The sequence below is a fragment of the Hippocampus zosterae genome, chromosome 14, assembly GCF_025434085.1.
Source record: "Hippocampus zosterae strain Florida chromosome 14, ASM2543408v3, whole genome shotgun sequence".
Lineage (NCBI taxonomy): Eukaryota > Metazoa > Chordata > Actinopteri > Syngnathiformes > Syngnathidae > Hippocampus > Hippocampus zosterae.
The window spans coordinates 15770609-15790601 of NC_067464.1; the positions used below are offsets into that span (position 1 = coordinate 15770609).

A 19993-nucleotide genomic window follows, 5' to 3' on the forward strand; every position below is an offset into this window, starting at 1 on the left:
GCAAGCATAATCAATTTATCATTAATAATATACAAATGTATGATAACTAAAAACAATCAACCTAACAAAATGAAAAACAAAAAAAGAGCTCTCAAACTTGACTTGAAAAGCTATATCTCATCGATGTCATTAATAACACTGACGTTTCTACATGCAAGCAGGCAATGCAGGAGAGCACGGATGATATTATAAATAAATACCGGTAGTAGAAAGTAGGCTTTGGGGTGGAAAAAAAAGTATGTATGTCATAGTTGGGTCAACAAGTAATAACTCCAAAAACAGATACCGAACTGCGAAAATGATGAACTGGCACAGACTCAGCGCCATGGAGGAAAGGACCTGAGACACGTGACATGCTGGTATAATAGTAATATATTATATCCATCCATTTTCTGATCCGCTTAATCCTCACAAGGGTCGCGTTGCATGCTAGGGTCTATCCCAGCTGTCTTCGGGCAGTAGGTGGGGGACACGCTGAACCAGTTGCCAGCCAATCACAGGGCTTACTAAGACGAACAACCATCCACGCTCACACTCACACACCGAGGGACAATTTAGAGTGTTCCGTGAACCTGCCACGCATGTTTTTGGAATGTGGTAGGAAACCGGAATACCCGGAGAAAACCCACGCAGGCACAGGTAGGACACGCAAACGCCACACAGGAAGGCTGCAGCCAGAATGGAATCCCGGGTACCTCTGCACTGTGAGGTCGTCACGCTAAGCACTCGACCACCGGGATGTGGTGAATATATTATATTCCTATTTTAATTGAAAATTTAAGAACCAAAAATGATATTTTCTCAGAACCAAAAGAAAAGCAAAACACACATCATGACACTCTCTGAAAGATGTTGCGGTAAAAAATGATGCCTGAAGGAATTAAGAGACAAAAACATTCAAGGAGAAAATGATGAGAGCAGATTTTTCAAAACACACACACGCACAATTGGGCCTGAAGTTAATATAATAAGTTTACAGCAGAGAAGCGCAAATTTAAAAGGTAATGGCGTCATATCTTGTGTCAGTTTGGTATTTTCTATTTACAAACAGCACACATTGCATCATTGGCTCATATGATTGAGAGTTCAGCTGGCTTGATTCCCACTTTGGTCTTTTTTTCATGATCGATTACTCAGTATTCAAAAGGGTCATTGTGGCTACTTTGTCTCAATTTCTACAAAGAAATCAAAACATGCAAATAAAATCAGGACTCTCACTGGTTGTATGACATATAAGAAGAACATCATCATGATGCACGAAATCAGCTTCACTGATCTCATTTCCAAATGTCCCAGCCATTAGACGAGGATTCTACTGCATGTGAAAGATGAACCATAAACACTCACAGCTCTCTGTCAGAGAGGGGGATATTGATGGCGCTGGTTGGAGTTGGCACTGCTGACGTGTGAGATGGGGGTGGGGTTGGGTGTGGGGGGGGTACATTGTCCCATCGAGATGCAATCAATGCACACATCCTGTAAGCCCAGCAACACGGAAGAGCACTGCCAGCCTGCACTCTGCCATTACAAACACACATATACAAACACACACTCGCGCACACGCACAAACACACACATACACACATGGTGAGCGAGGAGCAAGGAGCAAAATATTGTGGATTATAACTTGACATCAACAAAATTCGACCTCCATGGGGTAGCCATACAGATGCAGTGGATTCCTTGAATTTTGAAATTATCATCATGACGTACAGCAAGAGGCAAAAAGGGATCCCATAGATTTGTAAGTACTATTGAACAATGATGGTTACAGTTGTTTACTGATAAGTCACTGAGAAAAACATAATTTTACCGGTGCTCATCTATCCATTTTCAACACTGCTTATGCTGAACAGGGTGGTGGTGCTGGAGTCTATCCCAGCTGATTTAGGGCAAAATCTAGAAATGAACAACCACTCACACCCACATCCACACCGTTACCGAGTGGGAACTGATCCCACGCTGCCTGCTCACAAGTCAGGTGGGTGGACCATCAGCGACACACAACCGTTCATTTCACATTTTAATTTCTCATTGAATGTAGCATTTTTCCAGGCTCAAAGACTAAATCAAAACAATCAATTTCAAATCCAAGATTTTCATACACTCTTTCTATTTCAATTGAGTTTACCAGAATTTTAAACAGGTATTTGATTGGTCTAGTGCCAAAAACAATTAACTTTGATTTTTTTTCTTAAAATTAGTCATAATTTATTTATTTGCAACCAGCTTTAAAAATATGTTTAATTAATTTTTCCACAGTCGTCTGAAGCTGTTTCTGATTTCCTCCAGAACAGTAGACTATTGTGTCATCAGCAAATAAGACACATTTCAATTGTTTTGAGACACAACAGATATCGTTTATATATAATATGATTAGTTTTGGGCCTCGCGCAGACCCTTGAGGAACCCCATTATTATCTTCAATTGATTTCATTTTAAGTAGTTGCACTGCACATACTGCTATCTGTTATCGAAAGAACTTTTTATCCATTTAGATGCTCCACCTCTCATGCCTTGTCTCTAATGTATTCAATAATTTACTATGATTGACAGTATCAAAAGCTATTTTTAGATCTAGAAAAATACCAACAGTAATTCTTTATTGTCTATTCTAGTGGCTATTGCTTCCACAAATTACATTCTTGCCATTGACGTGGTCCGTTTTTCTCTGAAGCTGTATTGATTTTGACTTAAAAGCATATGTTTCTGAACGAAGTTATCAAGTCTGAATGAAACCACTTTTTCTTATGTTCGAGAACTGTGGGAGAAGTAATATTGGTCTGTAATTCGTGAACAGATGTCTCTCTCCACATTTATAAATAGGAATGATTTTAGCTGTTAGCTGTTAGCGGTTAGCGTGTCGACCTCGCAGTGCAGAGGTTGTGAGTTCGATCCCGGCTCTGGCCTTCCTGTGTGGAGTTTTTATATTCTCCCCGTGCCTGAGTGGGTTTTCATCAGATACTCCGGGTTCCTCCCAGATTCCAAAAACATGCATGGCAGGCTAATTGAACACTCTAAATTGTCCCTGGGTGTGATTAATTGTTTGAATGTGTGACCTGCAATAGGCTGGCAACCGGTTCAGGGTGTCCCCTGCCTACTGCTCGAAGACAGCTGGGATAGGCTCCGGTACCCACTGCGACCCTCGTGAGGATGAAATGGCAAGTTGCATATGTATGTGAAGGGTCGCACTTCATGTTCTATAATGTTTAATGTCATGTCAATATTAAATCAATCAATCGACCTTTTTATTTTTTTATTCTTTTGTTCGGTTAGAAGCCATATTGACAAAATACTCATTAAAATCATGCGCTATTTATGCAGTTTTATCAAAACTCATATTTTTTATCTTTAATAATATATTTTGGGTAGTCTACTTTTTTGGAACATTTTTTGATGATGTGATTTTGTATTTTCCATATTTGTGCATGTTTCTTTTATTCTGCTGTAATAATGCTTGATATTGATCTCTCCTGCTTGTTCTTGTTATATTTACAAATTTATTTTTATAGGTCTTATACTTTATTTCAGCGTCTTTAGTTCTCAATTTTATAAAAATGTTTCTTTTACCTGCATTCTCTATACCTTTCGTTATCCATGGCTTATTTAGGACTTGATACTTCCTGGTGACTTTAGTTCATGGAAAATGTTTATCATATGAAAAGATTATAGGAGACTGAAATGCATGATACGCAATATTTGGGTCTTCATTTGAGTAGACCTCAGACCAGTTTTGTTTTTCGAGATCTAGCTTGAAAGCTGCGATGGAGTGTTGGGTTCTTGGTCCTATTTCTGATACGTGAGCTGTTAACTTCGTTTTGTCTTTAAAAATAATTACAAAAACTGCAAAGACAGGCAGATGGTCACTTATATCAGTAATGAGAAGTCCATTTTCCATTTTATGGTCAACATTCTTGATAAATATGTGATCTATTAATGTAGCTGTATCAACTGTCATTCTACTACGTTTAAAGATGACTGGGAAAAGACTCTTGCTGTACACAGTATTCATAGTCCTTTTTTTTAGGTTGAACAAATGTTAGTCACCACAAATTCTTCGTTTTCTTTCTTTTTTTTTTTAAATCGTGAGAGTCACTTCGCATATCTTTTCGTTTTTTTATTGAATGTGTCAAGGCATGATCCGGGTGTCCTATAGATGCAACTTATGATGACATTTGATGCCTTTTTAATATGTATTTTGATAGTTACACACTCCATGAGGTTTCCTATTGTGTTTGTCAATCTTGATTGTCTACATATATTGCAACCCCCCACCCTTTCTGTTTTCCCTATTTGTTGCGCACATCACATATCCTTTCAATTTCATTTCACTTGTTTTTTCTTTGTCAAGCCAAGTTTTTGAAATGGCAAGGATTTTACATTTATTTAATTTAGACAAGTATTGTTTGATGTTGTGTTTTTAGAGAGGCGTGTACTGTTTAAGTGTATAGGTGAAAATGCATTTTTCATACTGTGATTATTATTGAAGAAATGATTGTCTGGGTCCAGGTTGTTCTTGGGTCGAATGTCTTGTGGTCAGCATAATCAAAGGTTTAGAAGTCCATATTTTTGGTGTATGCATTTACTATTTCACTGGAGTCTGAGAGCTTTTTAGTCAGGTGATGAACAGTTATCAGCATGCCGCTTGATGGTGTTGACCTCGAGCCTGTTGTGTTGGTGTACTGGTGTGGGACTAGACTACAAGTTTGTCATGGCGCAAGTAGGCATTTTCCCTCTTTCACGTACAGCTTTACATTTTAATTTATTTTTTGACACACGGCATCTGTAAAGTCTTCATTAATGTAGATTTCTGAGCCTTTTTGTTCTCTGTAGCATCCTTGTGCTGTCCTTGTATTTTTCAAATGACCGTATTGGCCCGAATATAAGACGGTGTTTTTTGCATTGAAATAAGACTGAAAAAGTGGGGGTCGTCTTGTATTCGGGGTCTAGACATTATACTCATTCACGACGCTAGATGGCACCATCTATGCTGAACTTGACTGCCCAGGCCAAAGTGAACCCCTCCCACAAAGAATAAAAATAAAAATAGCGGTAGCACGAAGAAGAAAAATAAAAAATAGCGGTAAGAAGGAAAAGAGAAGAAAATAATAGAAGAGATAACAGAAAATGGAGAAACGTAGTGACAATCTGGAGAAAAGTGGGTTGAAGATCGGCCAGGTTAACCAGCTGCTGAGGAGAAGTTATGATGTAATTTACATTTCAAAAACCAGAAGCCATTCATTTATGAATGTGACTGCACTTTAGATTTGAATGAGGTAAAATAACATGCTTTTTCTATCAAATATATTGTTATAATCATTGGTTTCAGATGTACTCTAATATTTTCTGTATAAAAATTAATTTGGTGTTCAAAAAGTATTTTTTCAATCTTGAGTCTTGAAAAAGAGGGGGTCGTCTTATAATCAGGGCCGTCTTATATTAGGGCAAATACGGTACACCACCACTGGCCTCGGTCGAAGTCTCCCAGGTCTGAGCCTCCCAGTGCAGTGAGCTTTCTCCCCACCTCAATTGTCCCCTGTAGCTGCAACTTCTCCTTGAGATGTTTTTGCACTTTTTCCTCAGTCTAAGTTTCTCCCGGTGTTTCCTCTATTCCATCAATAACCAAGTTGTATGTTTTTGACTGGCCCTCCAAGTAGTCCATATTTTTTGTTAATACCAGCAGGCTGTCGGTGGTCAGTTTAGTTCATCTGACTTTTTTAAGGTCATCTACCTCTCCTTGAGTAAAGTTTATGCTGGTTTTAATTTCTTTGACTTCCATGGTAACACTGTCAAGTTGTGAGTTTTTTTAGCCTATTATCATCTTCGTCGTTCCTACCGAATGCTGTCATGCTGCTGAATAAGAATAACAACAATAATAATAATAATATTTAAATGATGTGATGTGAATAAAAATGACAACAATAATAATAATAATTAAATGATGTGGAAAAACAATTGTAAATAGCACTGCGATTTATCCATTTTGTATTTATATTGCACTTAATTGAACGGTGTTTGTTTGTTTTTTCTTCTTTCTTCTTTCTACCCACATTCTTGCTGCTGGAGGCTGTAAATTTCCCCAGTGTGGGACAAATAAAGGATATCTTATCTTATCTTATCTTGACAAATCCTTTAAAATGGTTATGCTACTGTTGCAAGAGCACTGTAAAAACGTCTTTTTGTTTCCAGAGAAGTTTGTTTACTGGCGTGAGGGTCATGAATTCTTCATCCAGCTTTGTGTCTTGCTTCTGTTTGGGTGGCAAATTGTCAGTTGTAGTTGCTAGGCGGTTGTATGCTAGTTGCTGACCAGTGGCATTGCCGCTGTCCCGGATGTTACTGATGTGGCAAGTGCCGCTACCTCTGGCAATACTGCCACTGTTGACGAGTGCCGCTGCCGCTAATGCCAGGTTCGCTGTTCGGCTTGGTAGTTTTTCAACTGGTGGTTTTAGCTGCTTGTGCCGAACCCAATGGGTCAACTGCCGCTGGTGTTGGAACACCAGCGGATCTGATCTGCTGCTCTGGTATTTCCCCCTCCAACTGTACTGCTGACGAACTTCCAATAACGGACCACTTCCTTATTTCATTCAACATTACGCTCCAGCTCTCAACTGCCAAATCACCCCGGACCATCGTTTACCGTAATATTAAAGACATTAACATTGACTCTCTCACTGCATGGCTGACTACCCTGACTCCGGACATTGATTCCACTCCTGATGATTTAGTTTTCCGATATAACTCTGGTCTCATCAGCATCCTCAATACGCTCGCCCCTGTCAAGTCCCGCTCTGTCCTTTTTACTCGGTCTGCCCCTTGGTTCACCCCTCATCTCCGTTCCTTGAAATCCCAAACCCGACAGCTTGAGAGACTTTATAGGAAAAACGGTCTCACTGCTCACCAGGACATCTATGCAGCTCAACTATCCCTCTACAAGGACTCCATCTCTCAAGAAAAATCACATTACTACTCTGGACTCATCCGCTCCAATGCTGGAAATACAAAGACTCTCTTTTCCCTTTGGAACAGAATCACTCAACCCCCTGACTCCATACCACCTCACTTTTATTCTCGTGACACCTGCAACGCACTTCTCCTCTTTTTCAACGAAAAAATCAACAGAATCCACCAGCATCTGGGCTCCTCTGTACCTTTCCCCTCCTCTGACGTTCTCACCCCTTGCAAACTGTTCTCTTCTTTTGAACTCCCCCATCTCTCATTAATGTCAGACCTCATCATTAAATCCAAGACTTCCTCCTGTCAGCTCGATCCCCTCTCCACGGTTCTGGTCAAATCCTGCCTACCCTCTCTGCTTCCCTTCATCTCAGCCCTTATCCATTCCTCTCTGTCAACTGGAATTGTTCCTGTGCTCTTCAAAACTGCAGCTGTTACCCCAATCCTGAAAAAACCTGGTTCAGATCCCAATGACTTCAATAACCTACGCCCCATTTCCCATCTTCCCTTCATTTCAAAAATTCTTGAGAAAACTGTCGCCTCTCAGCTCCACTCCCACCTCGCCGACAATAGTCTTTATGAACAATTCCAGTCCGGCTTCCGTCCCCGTCACAGTACTGAAACAGCCCTCATAAAAATCACAAACAATCTTCTCATGGCAGCAGATTCTGGCTTAATCTCCACCTCATCCTCCTTGACCTGAGTGCAGCCTCCGACACAATATCTCACCCCATCCTCCTCAAGAGACTCTCTACCATGGGCATCACCAACACCCCTCTACGTTGGTTCCACTCATATCTCACTGGCCGCTCTCAGTTCATTCAACTTGATTCTTTTATTTCACAATCCCTCCCCGTCTCTTCTGGTGTTCCCCAGGGTTCTGTCCTGGGTCCTTTTCATTGTCTACCTCCTTCCGCTCGGAAACATTTTCCGCAAATTTGGCTTACAGTTTCACTGCTTTGCGGATGACACCCAGCTCTACCTCTCCAGCAAACCCAGCTTCTCTCCCACCCTCATTCCTCTCTCACTGTCTCTTAGAAATCAAATCTTGGTTCACCCATAATTTCCTCAAGCTAAACAGCAATAAAACAGAACACCTACTCGTCTGTACCAAATCCACTCTAAACGAAGCCGACAGTTTCTCCCTTCTAATTGATAATGCCACTATATCTCCTTCCCCCCAGGTGAAGAGTCTGGGTGTCATCCTTGACAGTTCACTATCCTTTCACTCCCATATCAATCACATTACCCGGTCTGCTCATTTCCTCCTTCGCAATATAAACCGCCTCCGTCCCTCACTCACTCCTCACACCACTGCTATCCTTGTTCACAGTCTCGTCACTTCCCGTATTGACTACTGCAACTCACTCCTCTTCCCCTCTATGCATATTTTAAAAGCCAGACTCTTCCTCTTAACTTTTCCCGTTTATGATATTCATGATAATGTCATACTAAATTTATACACTTTTTTTAAGGTGGCACCCCCCCCAAACATTGTATTTGTTCTTAATGTGTTAGTCTGGTGTTTTATTATTGAGGAAAATTATGCATGAACAAGCCTCCTGCAAAGAATGAAATGGTGCTGGCTCCATTCTCGGGCAGGGGTATCAGACTCCATTTTTTTTTTGTGGGCCACATCATAGTCACTAAGAACCATCTTGAACATCAGCTGGCACCTCCATGTTTCCAACTCAGACCTCCGAAAACATACCCTTCAGCCCCCTGCATCCCGACTGGCCGCCCAGAGGCGCATCCGTTGGCTTGGTCATCTCCTCCGATTACCCCCGGAACACCCAACTCGTGCCATCTTCTCATTTGATCCAGCGACAGCCGGCTGGAAAAGGCCACGCGGCAGACCCCACACCAGATGGCTTGATGTCATCAGAGAAGATCTCAAACACCAGGGCCTTACCCTGGAGGATGCAGCGGACCTGGCCCATGACCGTGGTCATTGGCGGACCCTGGTGAAGCTGATCGGCTCTACGCACTGCGACGACCCAGCCGAATGAGACTGGGCCCCCGCGTCGCAAGAGCATTATTATTATTATTATTATTACATGATAGTTATGGTTTTCCTCCTCGGGTCCTGAAGACTCAGAAAAAAAATGTAATTTGTCCTCACCAAATCATTTTACATCCATAATTGCCTCACAAAGTGATTGTTACACACATGGTATTTCGTTAACATTTAGTTGAATTTGAGTCATGTAAAATTGTGGCACTAAAACACGAAGTATACAACTATTGTTCACCTTAAGTTGGGGGACTATCTGTCACGTAGCGAGGTGGTGGTGGAACCCAAAAAGCAGGCAGGCGGGAGGAGCAGGGTGAACTTGACGAGTTGTATCGATAGAAACACAGAAAACTAAATCCAAAACAAAGTCCTGAAAAAAAATTAATCCAAAGTATCAAACAAAACCATGACTGAAGCAGAAACTAAATAATCGAAACATGACCAGAGCAAACATGACAGCAGCAAAGAAACAAACAAGGACCCGACCCTGAGTGGTCGGGCTGGGAGTCCTTTTAAAGCAATTATTTCATAACGCCCAACAGGTGTGCAGCTGCAGGGAGAGCCCTACAGTGCCGCCTGTTGGTCACAAAATGAATCATGACAGTACCCCTCCCTCAAGGGACAGATCTCAGACGTCCCAAAGTCGTCCAAAGGCTTACCTCGCCAGGGAACAGGAACAAAAAGCGACGGTAACCCTTTGGCTGGGCTTAGCCTGACGTGGACGGAGCTCAACGTGACGAGGAACATGCGACAGCCGGACGTGAATGGGGGCTCGGCCTGACGTGGGCGTGTTAATAATTCAACGGCTATTTGCGTAATACAAAGATATGAATGTGCTTGTATTGGTAATTTAGTATGTGAACAAAATACAAGTGCTAAGGATAATTTGTTATTCATTTTTATTTCGAAATAAAAATAACCCCTCCGTGAGCCGTCACCTTGCCGTGGTGGAGAGGTTTGTGTGTCCCAAGGATCCTAGGAGCTAAGTTGTTTACACGTGTATTCAAGCTGGTGCGGGACACATTGCCACGATCGTCGGGGTGCTCCGAAGCTATCGGCCTTCAAATTACACAGAGGTAATTATTTAGGAGGTAGTGTAACCACAGGCTGCATCCATATTAAACTCACGCAGGCCGCAGTAACATTAAGCTTTTATATCAAGGAAGGGGCCTCAAACTAGCGTCTGGGCCGCAATGGGCCCGAGAGCCGCGAGTTTGAGACCTTCTCTAAATCACAGCGGGCCAGATTTGGCCATATCATTTTGTGTGGCCCGCGAGAGCAAACCAAGCATGTCAACTTTTTCATGATGCTTGCTCAAGTCTAAACCAAAATTTTCAAATTGTCATATGTAATCCATCATAACATAGAGAAACAAGCATTATCTCGTTACATACTTTTAACATTAACATTAGCAAGATCTGAACAAACCATTGTTCTTGACTTCTGATTTCAAAACGAGTTATCCACCTATTTGTTGTGCACTAAATATGTAATATGTGGAGGTGTTTAAGCATTGACACGGTTTTACAAAATTCACAGTCATGATGGCCCTCTGAGGGAAACCGTAACTACAATGTGGCCCGTAACAAAAATGAGTTTGACACCCCGCTCTGTATTGTCCCGAGGTGTGACTGTGAGCACAAATGGTTGTTTGTGCCCTGCGACTGGCTGGCAGGGTGTACCTCGCCTACTGCCCGAAGACAGCCGGGAAAGACTCCAGCATGCCCCATGACCCTTGTGAGAATAAGCGGATTAGAAAATGGATGGATGGATGGATGGATGCGTTTGACCAGCGGTCCCCAACCTTTTTTGCCCCACCTGTCCGGTTTGATATCATACAATATTTTCCGGGACCAGCCTTTAAGCTGTGGCTGATAAATACAGCAAAATAATATGATACGACCTGCGTGAAAACTGGTATTTTCGAAACATAATATCCATCCATCCATTCATCCATCCAGCCAGCCATCCATCCATCCATTTTCCACCGCTTATTCGGGGTCGGGTCGCGAGGGCAGCAGCTTTAGGAGGGAAGCCCAGACTTCCCTCTCCCCAGCCACTTCTTCAAGTTCTTCCTGGCGGATCCCGAGGCTTTCCCATGCCAGCTGGGTGACATAGTCTCTCCAGCGTGTCCTGGGTCGTCCTCGGGGTCTCCTGCCAGTGGGACATGCCCGGAACACCTCACCAGCGAGGCGTCCAGGAGGCATCCTAATTAGATGCCCGAGCCACCCCATCTGGCTCCTCTCGATGTGGAGGAAAAGCGGCTCTACTCTGAGCCCCTCCCGGATGACCGAGCTTCTCACCTTATCTCTAAGGGAGAGCCTGGACACCCTGCGGAGAAAACTCATTTCGGCCGCTTGTATCCGGGATCTCGTTCTTTCGGTCACGACCCATAGCTTGTGACCATAGATGAGGGTTGGGACGGAGATCGACTGGTAAATTGAGAGCTTTGCCCTTTCGCTCAGCTCCTTCTTTACCACGACAGACCGATACAATGTCCGCATCACAGCAGACGCTGCACCGATCTGTCTGTCGATCTCTCGCTCCCTACTGCCCTCACTCGTGAACAAGACCCCAAGATAGTTAAACTCCTCCACTTGGGTCAAGATCTTCTCCCCGACCCGGAGAGGGCACTCCACCCTTTTCCAACTGAGGACCATTGTTTCAGATTTGGACGTGCTGATCCGCATCCCAACTGCTTCACACTCGGCTGCGAAACGCACCAGTGAGAGTTGGAGAGTCCTGCTTGAAGGAGCCAACAGTACCATATCATCTGCAAAAAGCAGAGATGCCATACTGAGGCCCCCAAAACAGACCCCCTCAACGCTTCGGCTGCGCCTAGAAATTATGTCCATAAAAGTGATGAACAGAATCGGCGACAAAGGGTGACAAAGGGCAGCCTTGGCGGAGTCCAACCCTCAATGAAAACGACTTATTGCTGGCAATGCGAACCAAACTCTGACATCAGCAGTATAGGGACCGAACAGCCCGTATCAGGGGGCTCGGTACCCCATTCTCCCGAAGCACCCCCCACAGAACCCCCCAAGGGATACGTTCAAATGCCTTCTCCAAGTCCACAAAACACATGGAGACAGGTTGGGCAAGTTCCCACGCCCCCTCGAGGACCCTGCTAAGGGTGTAGAGCTGGTCCACAGTTCCACGGCCAGGACGAAAACCACACTGCTCCTCCTCAATCTGAGGCTCGATTTCCCGACGGACCCTCCTCTCCAGCACCCCTGAATAGACCTTACCAGGTAGGCTGAGGAGTATGATCCCTCTGAAGTTGGAACACACCTTCCGGTCCCCCTTTTTAAAAAGAGGGACCACCACCCCGGTCTGCCAATCCATAGGCACTCTCCCCGATGACCACGCGATGCTGCAGAGGCGTGTCAACCAGGACAGCCCCACAGCATACAGAGCTTTGAGGATCTCCGGGCGGATCTCATCCACCCCTGGGGCCTTGCCACCGAGGAGCTTTTTAACCACAATGGTGACTTCAACCACAGAGATAGGGGAGCCCACCTCAGGATCCTCAGGCTCTGCTTCCTCTGAGGAAGGCGTGTTGGTGGAGTTGAGGAGGTTTTCGAAGTACTCTGCCCACCGGTTCACAACGTCCCAAGTCGAAGTCAGCAGTGCCCCATCCCCACTGTACACAGTGTTATTCAGTCATTCATTCATCTTCCGAACCGCTTGATCCTCACTAGGGTCGCGGGGGGTGCTGGAGCCTATCCCAGCTGTATCCGGGCAGTAGGCGGGGGACACCCTGAATCTGTTGCCAGCCAATCACAGGGCACACAGAGACGAACAACCATCCACGCTCACACTCACACCTAGGGACAATTTAGAGTGTTCAATCAGCCTGCTATGCATGTTTTTGGAATGTGGGAGGAAACCGGAGCACCCGGAGAAAACCCACGCAGGCCCGGAAAGAACATGCAATTTCCACACATGGAGGAGCTGGAATCAAACCCGGTACCTCTGCACTGTGAAGCCGACGTGCTAACCACTGGACTACCGGGCTTCCCACAGTGTTATTATATAAATGTATTATATAAATATTATAAAGCTCTGCCAGAGGTGGGAGTTGAAACTCTTTCTGACAGGGGATTCTGCCAGACGCTCCCTTATGTTTGAACAAGGTGTTCGTTATGGACAATCTGTGATGAGCACAGAAGTCCAATAACAAAACACCACTCAAGTTCAGATCGGGGGGGTGGGGGGGGGGGGGGGGCGTTCCTCCCAGTCAGGCCCTTCCAGGTCTCGCTGTCATTGCCCACGTGAGCATTGAAGTCCCCCAGCAGAACAAGGGAGTCCCCAGCAGGAGTACTTTCCAGCACACCGTCCAAGGACTCCAAAAAGGGTGGGTAAGCTCAGCTACTGTTTGGTGCATATGCACAAACAACAGTCAGGACCCGTCCACCCACCCGAAGGCGGAGGGAGGCAACCCTCTCGTCTACCGGTGTGAACCCCAATGTACAGGCACTGAGCCGTGGGGCAATGAGTATGCCCACACCTGCCCTGCGCCTTTCACCGTGAGCAACTCCAGAGTGGAAGAGAGTCCAACCCCTCTCGAGAGAATTGGTACCAGAACCCAGGCTATGTGTGGAGGCAAGTCTGACTATATCCAGTCGGAACTTCTCTACCTCGCACACCAGCTCAGGCTCGTTCCTTGCCAGAGAGGTGACATTCCATGTCCCTAGAGCCAGCTTCTGCAGCCAAGGAAGAGACCGCCAGGGTCCCCGCCTTTGGCTGCTGCCCAGCTCACATTGCACCCGACCCCTTTGGCCCCTCCCATGGGTGGTGAGCACATGAGAAGGGGGACCTATGTTGCTTCTTCGGGCTAAGCCCGGCCGGGCCCCATGGGTGTAGGCCCGGCCACCAGCCGCTCCCCAACAAGCCCCACCTCCAGGCCTGGCTTCAGAGGGGGGCCCCGGTGACCCACGTCCGGGCAAGGCAAACTGAGATCCTTTAATTTTACACATTATAAGGGGTCTTTGAGCCGTGCTTCGTCTGGTCCCTCACCTAGAACCTGTTTGGCATGGGTGACCCTGCCAGGGGCATAAAGCCCCAGACAACTTAGCTCCTAGGTTCATTGGGACACACAAACCCCTCCACCACGGTAAGGTGACGGCTCACAGAGGGGCAAAACATAATAATAAACACAAATCATTACGTCCTGTCTGGCCGCAACACCCGCTGGTCCGTATAGTAACATTTAAACATGTCTTCAAAATAAGATTCATCACAAATACAAAGTGCATGAAAAACATGACACACCATCGCCGCATATTATAGAGAGTGGGCTTGGTACGTGGGACTCTTCTGTTGAGATAAATCTTTACTTTAAGCAGGAGTCCTGAGACTGTGTATTAAATGTGACCTTTTTCTTAAAAGTCGAAGGTTCCTCTTCTGACTTCTGGCTGGGCCTTTTCCCCTTCCCAAAGACTTTAGTTTGTTACTCATTTTGCTCGCTCCTGGGTTTCATTTTAGCGGTAACCAATCACGTGACCAAGAAGCGCACCTAGACCTGCGTCCTGCGAGTGTCATACTGTAGAGTCTACAGTATGTCACTCTACAGTCTACAGTGTAGACTAATGTCACAGAGAATCCTGTAATTTTTCTAAATAAAAAATCTTTCAGATTGAGAAATGAATAAAATGGTAGTAATGTAAGTTATTTATTCTTTCGGTGCATCCTGGTACCAAATAACCCATGGACCGGTGCCGGTCCGCTGCCCGGGGGTTGGAGACCACTGCGTTAGACTACCTGCGCCATAGCTTAGACCTTTTTCCAGCAGGTGTAAAGTTTCGTGGAATTTCAAACCACTGGTGGAGGGACAAGGGTGGTTATGATGACAAATATAAGTCAAACCGTGAAACATAAAGCAAGTGTTGTCATGGTTTATCATATTGTCATTTTTTGTGACGGATTGGGTGAGCATTCATTCATGCAAGATGATGAGAAACCAAAACTCACTGTTCAAACACCAAATGAGATAATCAGGCACAAGAAGTGCAGTTTGTTTAAAGTGACAAAGTGTGTATGTGTGTATGTGTGTGTGTGTGTGTGTGCGTGTGTGTGTTGGGGGTGAGATATAGAGCGAGAGAGAAAGAGAGAGCGAAAGAGAGATAGAGACGTGGGTGATTGGGCTTCAAATCAGCAGCACGTCTCTCTTCGCCTCCTCCTCATCAATACCGATTAATTGTCTTATGATAAACACATCGGCTATGGGGATAGCTGGCCAGGCATTAGCTGGAGGCTAACTGGGGCTACACCATCAGAGCGTAAAGTGAGAGCCACCTTCTACACCACCACCAACACAAGTCTCTTTGCCTCTCAGAAGGCAATGCTGATGAATGTTCATTACTGTACAATTTTTTATAATTAATGATTGAAGTAAATATGTGTACTGCTGTAGTCTTTGTCTGAAATATATTAAATATAAATACTATTTACAGATTTTAAACGTGCTGGCACCCACATATAATTTTACACAAAAATTCTTTCGCGGTTCTTCACTTATCGGCGCGCTGAGAAGACAATCAAACTTGACTATCTAGAGCAGGGGGGTCAAAGTCAAATGGACGAAGGGCCAGATAAAAAATTTTGCTGCAAGCCGAGGGCAGAATTGATCGAATGTTCATTGAAAAATTGAAAAATGACCACATGTAGTTTTTTGAACCAAAGTTAATTGATTGAAAACAAATACATTCCAATATGATCAGATAAATAAAGCAATATTTTCTTATGGCTCTGTCAGTAAACTTTAATTTTCAACAGGCACAAAAAACAAATTTCCTTTTTATAAAAATACGAATAAAATGAATGAAAGAAGCCGGTATTATTCAAGGCACCATCAAGAGCCCATATTTTCTCTTTTAGCAAAAGTAGGCAAAATTTACTGACAAGAAAAACAAATAATAGCAATTTTCGATCATTTACTCAAAAAAAATATTTTAAAAAAAATTCGATTTAAATATAATAAAATAAAGTGCAAAAATGTTTTCACCAAAAACAACACTTCAAAGAGAAGTAACATACAGTGAAAGCCAATATTATACTTTAATTTTTAAACTTGAAGTGAGTAAAAAATCTTCATATGTGATTGCACAGTAATATTCACTTCTTTGAGGCCGAGGCTGATACTCGGTGTTGTCTTATCTTTTCTACAAGTTCATCAATATTTGGGGTCAGGCTCTGAGCTGAGCAAATTCTCAAAATTGAGTAAAGGTGTTCAGCAGTAAGTCGACTTCTGTGTGATGTTTTGTTCAGTTGCATCAAAGAAAGTAGTTGTTCCACAGGAATGTGCTGCCAAACGTTCGACAACGTTTGATCACCCTGGATGCGCAGATGGGCCACTGTGTCAGGGAGGAAACGGGCAAACTGCGCAGCACCCACTGCCGTATCTTTTTCATGCATAGGATGTAAAGCCAAAAAGTCCTGTAACACTCAGGCTGGAGTCCACACTGTGGCTGTAAATTGACAACTGGACAACGTCAGAAACTTCAGTGTTCTCATCCACAGCTAAGGAATATGTGAAGACATATTTTCCGTTTTTCACAAGCTGCTCTTTTAGATAAATGGACAACTACTCTACTCGCTTGGCAATTGTGTTTGTGCTCATGCTCACGTTTAAAAAGAATTGCTTTTTTCGGGGCAAACTGTGTCACAAACTTTAAGTATACAGTTTTTAATGAAATCCCCTTCCCCCATCCATGTCCATATTCTTGTTTTTGTTCGCGTGTTTCGTTTCATGATGTCGTCTCAGATTACACTCTTTCAATACTGCAACACTTTCTCCGCACAGAAGACACGCTTGTTTTCCAGCTACGTCCATGAACATTTACTCGGCAATCCTCCTCGCTGCCCATCTTCAAAACCCCCCTCAAAACTAACTTGTATTCTTTGGCATTCGACTCAGCATGACTTAGATTTGTTCTTGGTTTTACTGTTTGGTGCTTTGTACCATCTTTATTACCGATTTGTTTTACTGTTTATTGTATGTTAAATTGCTCCATGTACAGCACTTTGTATGCAGCGATGGCTGTTTGAAAGTGCTCTATCAATAATGTTGACTTGACTTGACTTGACTCAGACTCCCACCTTGTTTGAAACCCCCGGTTCTCAGTGTCCACCATCCGTTTTGTCATTTTCAATGGGTATCTGCAAGCTAATGTCACTGCTCAGCTAACGACTACGGCACTAATATTGAAATGAAGCGGTCACTGCTTGGCGCGTCACTGTTGCATTGTGGGAAATGTAGTATTGGTGCGTGTAAAAGATCTGCGGGTTCCTGGCTTGCTGCAGTCTGTGGGCCGGTTCTAATAATAAATCAATATCATCCCAGGGGCCACTGAAAACATTCTCCCAGATCCGGCCCGCGGACATATGTGATCTAGAGGAAGTAAAAGTCATAACAAGGTTTCCGTAGGTGAACCTGCAGAATGATCATTTCCAATTAACCGCGATAAGTTAGGGATCAATGTGCATGTAAAAAGGCTGATCAAGATCTCTATCCCTTGTCTCTTCAGCTCAAAGACATGTGGCAATAAAGTGGTGAGGACCTTACGATGGGTGACTGGAACCTACTGGGCAGCATCCTGGAGGAGGTCCACATTCATTCAACAATCGTGGGCAAGATCTGGCTCACCATTCTCTTCATTTTCCGCATGCTGATCCTGGGGGCGGCTGCTGAGGATGTATGGGATGATGAGCAGTCTGAATTTGTCTGCAACACTGACCAACCAGGTTGCAAGGCAGTCTGCTATGATCGTGCCTTCCCCATCTCGCTTATTCGCTTCTGGGTCTTGCAGGTCATCTTCGTCTCTGCACCCTCACTGGTTTACATGGGCCATGCTCTCTACTGCATCCGAGCACTAGAGAAGGAGCGCCATAGGAAACGGATACAGCTGAAAGAGGAGATGGATGAAGCAGAATTGCCACTGGATGAACATAAACGAAAAGAGAGAGAGCTGAGGAAGCTGGATGAACAGCGAAAAGTAAAAAAGGCACCTCTTCGAGGATCCCTCTTGAGAACCTACATCATTCATATCCTTGTACGCTCTGTGGTGGAGGTGTTCTTCATACTTGGGCAATACATTCTATACGGTGTTCAACTTGACCCACTGTATAAATGTGAACGGATGCCTTGCCCCAACAGTGTGGACTGTTACATTTCGAGGCCCACCGAGAAGACCATTTTCATGGTTTTCATGATAGCCATTGCTGGTGTCTCGCTTTCTCTCAACATTCTGGAAATATCCCACCTTGGCATCAGGAAAATCAAAACGGCCCTCTCTGGAGAGAGATACATGGAAGATGACAGTTTAATTTTCAAGTCCAGGAGGAAAGTATCACTGTCACATCATTGTGTGATGAGCAATGCGTCACCTTACAATGGACCTTTGACACAGACCTTCAATGTAATACCAGAAGAAGACGTAATACCTCCTCATTACCCCGGGCTCAAAACGAGCCACGGGGCTCCGAGGAATGACAGCTTGGCTCATCTGGGGCACATCCAGACCAACTACATCTGCCCCCAACCAGGAATACAATCGACTCACAACTATGTCATTTCCCAAACTCATCAAGGTCCAGAGGTACCCACAACAATAGTGGACAACCACCATGGCTTGGACACGGTGTTGTCCGCAGCAGAGGGAAGCACATCAAGCCCTGGCAAAGATACCCATCAGAGAGAACTCAGTGATGCCAGCCATTTCGAGGCTTTTCTGTGTAGTAGCGCTAGACGGCCGTCTTCTATGACTAACCTGGAGGATGACCGCAGAGACTCAGTGGGGAGTGAGGTCCTTCTACCCAAACCTAGAAAAACCAGCTTCATGTTCAGACCACCATCTGAAAGCTTGTCATCAGTCAGTCGTTCCACGAGTTCCTCCTTACATTCCTCAGAAGAATCAGATGAACTCGGCTCACTGCAGGGCGACATGCTCATGATGCCGCCTCCCGGGGGGCGAAGAATGTCAATGGCAAGTAACACAGACCACACGTATTGCATGTTGAACTCAAATATTTGAATCTGAATGCCAAGTGTGTTATTTAGAGTATCAATCAGTGTCATGTAGATGATCGAAATTTATGAAGCCATCTGAAACGGGAAAATGGGAACTACTCTGAGATACAAAAGTTGTAAATCAAGGATCGAGCATGAGAAACACATTTCATTTGAAGATACGTGAGGCTAGATTAATTGATTTAAATGAGTGGTTGACTGAAGAAGAAATGGCATTGTTTGGGTCCGGGGCGCCAGGCGGGGCGCCAGGCAGCTCGCCCTGAAGCGGTCGTTGGAGGATTCAGGAAATGCTGACAAGCAAAAACAACAGTATAACATTAAATTTGTGATGTTTCAGGAACAAAGTTTTTGTAAAAAATATTTTTGAGGTGAAAAGTTAAAAAGATGATTAAAATATCCTCTGAGGTTTTATGTTTTGTGTTGAGAGGGAAGAAATTTCATCTTTATCTGCACATTAGGCAAAAGTTGTATTCAATTCAATTCAAGTGAATTCTGAGACAATTGGTACCGAGTATTGTGCAAGGGCACATAAAAAGAGTGATGAATTCAGGTTTGGGAGGGTTACTTTTCAAATGGATTCTGATACCGTTACGAGTTACCTGTTAAAAAAAAAAGCCATTTGTGACCTAATCCTGTCACGTAGCAAGGTGGTGGTGGACCTTAAAAAGCAGGCAGGAGGGAGGAGCAGGGTGTATTTAAAGAAGTGTTTTGATAAAATACAGAAAACTGAATCCTAAACAAAGTCCTAACAACAAAACGAATCCAAAGTATCAAACAAAACCATGACTGAAGCTAAAAAAAAAAGAACAGAACCATCACGGAAACAAACAGGACAATCAAAAAAACATGACAGTTGCAAACAGCAACAATGACCCGACAATGAGTGGTCGGGCTGGGAGTCCTTTTAAAGCACTAATTACATAATGACCAACAGGTGTGCAACTGCAGGAGAACCCTACAGTGCCACCTGTTGGTCACAAACAGAATTATGACAA

The 19993-nt window shown here is 44.2% G+C and overlaps 1 protein-coding gene across 2 annotated transcripts; it reads left to right on the forward strand.

The window, feature by feature from the left end:
* The first annotated feature begins 1483 nt into the window (after positions 1-1483).
* On the forward strand, positions 1484-19155 carry gja10a (gap junction protein alpha 10 a). Of its 2 annotated transcripts, none has more exons than XM_052085776.1 (2): positions 1484-1744; positions 17497-19155. In XM_052085776.1, exon 2 carries the CDS (start codon positions 17536-17538, stop codon positions 19000-19002), a length of 1467 nt encoding a protein of 488 aa, XP_051941736.1. In that variant the 5' UTR covers positions 1484-1744; positions 17497-17535; the 3' UTR covers positions 19003-19155. The 2 variants fall into 2 exon arrangements, with proteins under 2 accessions (XP_051941736.1, XP_051941735.1); XM_052085775.1 differs by lacking the exon at positions 1484-1744 and adding an exon at positions 15055-15254.
* Positions 19156-19993: the final 838 nt, after the last annotated feature.

Excerpts from the sequence above, each read along its gene's own strand:
- gja10a (XM_052085776.1), top strand. The coding sequence starts at position 17,536 with ATGGGTGACTGGAACCTACTGGGCAGCATCCTGGAGGAGGTCCACATT.